This window comes from Euphorbia lathyris, chromosome 9 (assembly GCF_963576675.1).
Source record: "Euphorbia lathyris chromosome 9, ddEupLath1.1, whole genome shotgun sequence".
NCBI classification, from domain to species: Eukaryota; Viridiplantae; Streptophyta; class Magnoliopsida; order Malpighiales; family Euphorbiaceae; genus Euphorbia; species Euphorbia lathyris.
In genome coordinates, this window is record NC_088918.1 from 39,833,063 (window position 1) to 39,839,356 (window position 6,294).

Genomic DNA, 6,294 nt, shown 5'->3' on the forward strand with positions numbered 1-6,294 from the left:
CTTTTGTGCCATTATGGCAGGCCTACTGCCGTACTGAGGCTCTTTTTAATCACATAGTTAAAAACAACTCCACCATGAGAATTATTTCACGACCATTACGAAGTTCGGAATAATTCCCTTAAAAAGGCCCCTTTTGGAGGTTCAAGCCGATACAGCCATGAATTAAAGAATTGCTAATCTTAAAATTGTGTTTTCCTGAAAATTCGAATTAGCATTCTAGATGGTAATCATGTCATGTCATGCATATATATAAAAATTACAAAACACAAGTGAGAGAGAGTTAGCAGTATTAAATTTTATTGCTTGTAAAAGAAATCCAAGAATTACAGACATAAAAGAATAAGGGTATGGTAATCACACACATTCATAACTAGTACAACATTCAGAGGTGAGGTTTGGTTTGTGTTGCATTGAAATAAGGGAATGCGTTTCTTTACATTTACCCCATTTTGGCCTCTCTTCGTTCCTACATAGCCTTGAAGCAACTGATCTAAGACCACTCTTCATGTAATTCACCACGGCTGTAACTACCTCTCTGCACCACATAATATATCAATCAATTCTTCTTCTTCCACAGCTGAACAAATAGTAAGCGGTTTCAGTTTCAGATATTAAGGTAAAAATGTTTTCTACTTACAGTGGAGAGCAAGGAGAGCGGCCTCCATTCACATAGTAAACAAACAAGTATGAGTCATAATGCTGGCCATTGATTAGATAAAATCCTTGCAGTCTTCGTATGCACTTAAACGCCATTTTTTTGTATAAATGAATTGCAGGGATGTTGTAAGAAATCACATGCAGGTATACAGCACGGCATACTGGTATGCTAGAAGCATATTTGATAACCTCCCGAATAAGAGAAGATGCTGAAAATCCATAGCCAAATAATTGTAAGTTTCAGTTTGCTTTTCTAACAAAAAAAAAAAAAAAAAAAGTAGAGAGAGCAAGAGAGATACCTATGCCAAAATTTCTGTAACTTTCGACCACTCCAAGAGTAAGAATGTACACCAGTGTTTGATCTGGTTTCGAGGGGTCATACCTTACTATATCCCCTATCTGCAGACACACATTGGGCAATTACAGAAAAATAAAAAATTGTTCATAAGAAAACTCCATCTTTACAATTAATTTGTTCAGAAAAAAATAATTCAATGTGATATTAAAATGTCAGGTATTTGATTGACTTTGGCATTCTCACAGAGTTAACACAAAAGACATATAAAATAGAAAAGAGCACACAGAAGCACCATTTAGCTTTAAGGGACTGAAACTTTGAGGGTTGTGGTCTTGTTTAGTGTGCAATTAAGTACCTTGTGTTTCATTTTGAGACAAAAGCTCTTCTTTCGTTTTGTTTCTCACCAATGATGCAAATTACGTGATTCACGCATATGATATAACACATTAAAATATAGAGAAGTCAGCATTCAATTGGGAAAAAAGGGGCATCTGTCCCAAACAAAATCACAGGCACTGATGTGATACAATCGAACCACAGCCCTCGAAAGGACAAACCCCTAAATCACATGGTTGTTGCTTGCATTTTTCAGTATAACATATGTTGAGCTCAAGTTATAGTCATAACTAGCTCAACACTTGTAAACATGGGTGAATTGCCAAACAATGGAACAACTGCATCAGCAATTCCAAAATTGAATCCAAGTACAAATGCAAATGGTGCTCACAAGAATGTAGAAGACCCCACCTCACTATCTTTCGCCATCACAATTCGTACTGTAACAAATCCAATTAGCTCGTCACTATGACCGTTAGGTCGACTGCGATCAACAGCTCCCCAGGACACAATATCACGGGCATTGACAACATTTTGGAAAAATTCTGATTCATACCTGGAAAGATGATGCATCTTTTATATAAGGAAACAATTAAAACAATTTAAAAACCGTTACCTTCAAGAAGCAAAGGGAGGGGAAAAGACACAGTATTATGGACAAAGCAATTTACCTGATAGGAAATACATCTGCATGAAGTTGTGCTAAAATCTCCAAATCAGAGGGCCTTATTGGCCTGTAGCATATAGTTGGACGGTGGGAACTTTTAGGGTTTACCATTTATGGATTATATGTTAATCCCCAGAAAAAATATAATAAACTTCTTCCATTTACGCCACGTTGATCACCATTTCCACACAGCATTTGCTGGAAACTGCAAGCATTTTTCTTTCATCAGAACTTCACGGTGGGAAAACAGATTGTTTGTGGAAGAACATGAGTATGGAAGCAGACAGAAACATGGGGAAGAAACAGAATATCAGCAGATGCTGCATTGAGAAGTAGAAAAGAAGTATGAAAGTAGCTTGTAGAAAATGGGAAAACCTTTATAAATGTTTCTAATACTGTCTCTAATATATAGCCACTATTTGTGTCTTTCATTGATTCTAATCTGCATAAGAGACTACATTATTTGAATACTATGAAGCAACTCATACTAATCTAACAAATTACTCACTAGAGACATGTCATATCAAATGCAGTCAGGAGTAAATGCAACCATAATAAGAAAATTTTATAGTTCTCATTCTTCTGAGCAACTCTACACAAAGATGGTATTAGAAAGAATCAGATGATGAAGAAATCTGATAAAAGAAGTTCTGCTAACGCTGAAGTCCAAATGCTGGAAAGACTAAACTGAGGTAATATTATTCAATGGAGAAATAAAAAAATGGACAGCAGCAATTTTCTACACTTATAATCACTGCAATCTAAAGCAACAAACCTCCACTGCATATACTTAACACGGAATGCAACTCAATTTACTTGCAGCCTCTGCCTTATCAAATTACCAGAAAGACCAGATTTAGATCTCAGATAACTTAAACACTTCATAGTGTCTTGCAACATTCTTAAATCAGGCATGCAAGTCTACAAATACCAACTAGGAAAACACCAACTCCTAGCATGGAACTCATACACTACAAATAAATGAATATCCTACACCATGTTAATATTAGGTCCAACAATTCCAGAAAATTCTACATTATGTAGTTTACGACACTCCCAAAATAGAAATGGAACTAAAAGCATAACAAATAGGTCAAATGTTAACATACAAAGAAAGACAATGTACATGAGCACCACCAGACAAATATTGAACATAATGAACTAAGGGTGGAGTCTTCTTTGTCATGAACCTAACTAGTGAGTTTGAAGTTGACTGTCATAAAGATATAACAAGTCTCAACTGTGTATCCATGTTGTTCGTGGTCAATACAGAAACCATCACTACTTGCAGTAAAACCATTATACGGTAATTTTCAAACTAAGACTCAACTATATTATATGAAACTAATTTGTACCTGAAATGACACTAACTAATGTAAAAACTTGGGTCACTTCATCTGTCATTATTAAAATCTCTCTCTCACACACAAGCCAAGCTCAACGTGTAAACCTGCGTAAAGATACTTCTAAAAATTGCCACAAGGAATATCCATATCATGTTGTTGCTCTCATCCATAACTCAAGGCACAAACAAATGCACAAACTTAGGTCAGTTTGTCTGTCATCATGTGGAACTCTAGTGCTGGAATCAAAGGTGGACCACAGACTCATAGTTCACAGCATTCAAATATTTTGGATGAAAAATCAAAATAAGTATCTGGTAATTTAACTCGACAGACAGAAAAAATAAAAAATAAAAAAAGTCCCCCCCCCCCCCCGTGACTTCTGAGCCTTTGAGGGAATAAACAGTTTTAAAGAAGGACCTACATAGAACTGCTCATGTACAAAGAGGTTAGTAACTCCAATAGAATATATATGAGACTCAATTTTCTCAAATTCCACACAAGCATTCAACAACTCCTAGCAATATTTCAAATTCCATAAACCTTTTATTAATTTCTGAAGCATATTTCCCTCAAAGGTAGAATACAGACTTACCAAGCTCATTGCGAGAACAAAACTGTAAGACAAAGCTACTACCAGTAATCTAATTGAAGATAGAAAAGCCTTTGAACCCTCTGAGTGAGCTACAAATGATAGACATATTGACTGATCATTTAGTGAATGAGAATGACACAGCTCCAAGACCTCTAGGATCCTAACTTCCAAATGAATTAAATTTTTGTGAACAGGACCCATGACAAGAAAACTAGGACTCGACAATTATGAAATACAGGTAAAATGAAAGTAAACCCTAAAAATAGTTTACACTGGACTAAAATTTATTAATAAAGAATTGGTAGCACAAATTCATACCCCCTGACAGAGAACCAAAAAGAATGGGAAAAAAAACCAACCAGTACAAAGCAAATGATTAGTCTATAGAAAAAGTAGTATGCATCATCCAAGACGAATATTTTGATACTATATCCAATTCCAGAACAACTCATATCTTAAAAACAAGGATCAAAGCTCAGTCGAACAATAATTTCCAATCTTGCTAAAATCTTGAACACGTAATGAAATATATGCGGAAGCTCCCTAATAATTTCACAATTCAGTAGACATAAGAAACAAAATCAATCATCTTCCAGATGTTAATTTCCATACAAGCCCCCTAATAATAACTGACATAGAAAAATCTGAAAGAAAGAAAGAGGATCTCAGTTTGTACGTTAAGGAGTAGCGGCAAAGCTCTTGATTGATCTACGAGAGTGAAGTGTGCTTGGACGCTTCGAAAAATCAGAGCGATCTACAAAAGGACCTGATGGAATCCGTATGAATATCATTAATCAATATGTTTCGGGGCCTCTAGCACTCTGTAATGGCGCAATTACTGCCTCTAGTTGTGGACGTTGTCAGTGGAAGATCCAATGAAGTTGATGCGAAAATGGGAGGGAATTATTTGGAGGAATTGAAAGTTAAATTGGGAAGGAAGTGATGATTTCCTGGACGAGGGAAGAGGCGCAAGATAGAATCTTTTTGTAGAGATTTATGGGGGAGACTTATATGCGGATGTCTGCTGTTTAATCAATACTACCTTTCCAAAAAGACAATCAAATCTACAAACGCGCTTTTAACTTCTTTTTTTTTTTTTTTTTTGTTTGATAAAAATGTCTTATTTCATTCTATAGAATCACAAATTACAAATACAGCACGATAAAACTTTCCATCCATACAGGCTATAGCCAGTATAAGAACCACAAAGGGAAGAAAATAGACTACAAAGAGCAAGAAAAAGACTACAAAGAGCAGTAAACAGACTAAAAGAGCAATAAAAACTCATAAAGGGTACAAATACAACAAAATAGAAATCATATACTTCTCGGAAGTCGAATCCAATCGAAAAACATCTGTAATCCATTCTTCATCATCTAGCCTCTTCCACAACTCATCTTTTTTATTGGCCTGTTTGGTTTGGTGAAGAGCATTTTAGGATAAAAAGAGCGGTTTTGACCAACTTTAGATGTTTGACCACTGAAACCGCTAATTGGAGTGTTTGGTGGAAAGAGGTTTGGAAGAGAGTTTTGAGATGAAAACGCTAATTTAGAAAAAGCTCTTAAAATGAGCTTTTTCAATTAGCGTTTTGCAATATTAAAATTAATGAACTTCTTTAACCCTAATAGATAGACTCCCTCTTCTCCTGCGCCAAAATTAATGCCCTTATTCGTCTTTTTGCACAAACCGTTATTATCAATCAGCTAATTTTTACCAAACAGGTCTACACAAACAGCTAATCAAATCAGCTAGTCAAATCAGCTAATGTAATCAGCTAACAGCTGAGCTAATTCCCAAACAAGGCCATTATCCGAAAAACCATGGGTATCTGAATCGATGATGACGAAAAATAACTGAAAATTTTGGAGATAGAGATGGAAACGGGTGATATTTTGTTCTCGAAACCGAAATGGGGATGGGGATTACTATATCGTCCCGTGAGGATTCCGCACCGTCCCTATCCCCGTACCCGAGCTCATTGTTTCGGTTACTTTTGAAAATAATAGGATTAACAATTAAAAGTCAGCATTCTTAAAAATGTGGTTTTGTTTCTTAACTAATTCTATCCACATCTAAGAAACCTTGTAGTTCATAAATTATTTCTCATCTTGTCTTCAAATTTCCATTGTTTACATGAACACATATACTGATACTTTCAATTACAAATTTATGATTAGGATTAAAATTGCACAATGTCTTTTTCTTTTAGAATAAACTTACCCAATAATTTGATAACATCCGGATATTATAAATCCATAAAGGTTCATATAATTAAAGGACCAAAAAAGTATTTAACCATCAGCTACGACTGAGAGATACGTCAAATGAGATCCTCAATCCAACGATATGCCTCAAAGAGATCAAACACCTTAAAGAGGCCCGCAAATCGCCACATCTT

At 35.4% G+C, this 6,294-nt stretch overlaps 1 protein-coding gene across 4 annotated transcripts; it reads right to left on the reverse strand.

The window, feature by feature from the left end:
* Positions 1 to 280: 280 nt before the first annotated feature.
* Positions 281 to 4,917, reverse strand: LOC136205845 (histone acetyltransferase MCC1). Of its 4 annotated transcripts, none has more exons than XM_065996668.1 (6): positions 4,573 to 4,917; positions 1,963 to 2,278; positions 1,703 to 1,864; positions 957 to 1,056; positions 638 to 866; positions 281 to 535 (listed from the first exon to the last, which is right to left on the reverse strand). In XM_065996668.1, the coding sequence occupies exons 3-6, from the start codon at positions 1,862 to 1,864 to the stop codon at positions 355 to 357; spliced, it is 672 nt and encodes a 223-aa protein (XP_065852740.1). In that variant the 5' UTR covers positions 1,963 to 2,278; positions 4,573 to 4,917; the 3' UTR covers positions 281 to 354. The 4 variants fall into 4 exon arrangements, with proteins under 4 accessions (XP_065852740.1, XP_065852739.1, XP_065852737.1 ...); XM_065996667.1 differs by having other exon boundaries at positions 1,703 to 1,847; positions 1,963 to 2,189; positions 4,573 to 4,916; XM_065996665.1 differs by having other exon boundaries at positions 1,703 to 1,847; positions 4,573 to 4,916.
* Positions 4,918 to 6,294: the final 1,377 nt, after the last annotated feature.

Excerpts from the sequence above, each read along its gene's own strand:
- LOC136205845 (XM_065996667.1), bottom strand. The coding sequence starts at position 2,069 with ATGGTAAACCCTAAAAGTTCCCACCGTCCAACTATATGCTACAGGCCA. Across the intron at positions 1,848-1,962 it reads GCAGATGTATTTCCTATCAG|GTATGAATCAGAATTTTTCC; the intron begins GTAAATTGCTTT and ends TCATCTTTCCAG. Across the intron at positions 1,057-1,702 it reads TGATGGCGAAAGATAGTGAG|ATAGGGGATATAGTAAGGTA; the intron begins GTGGGGTCTTCT and ends GTGTGTCTGCAG.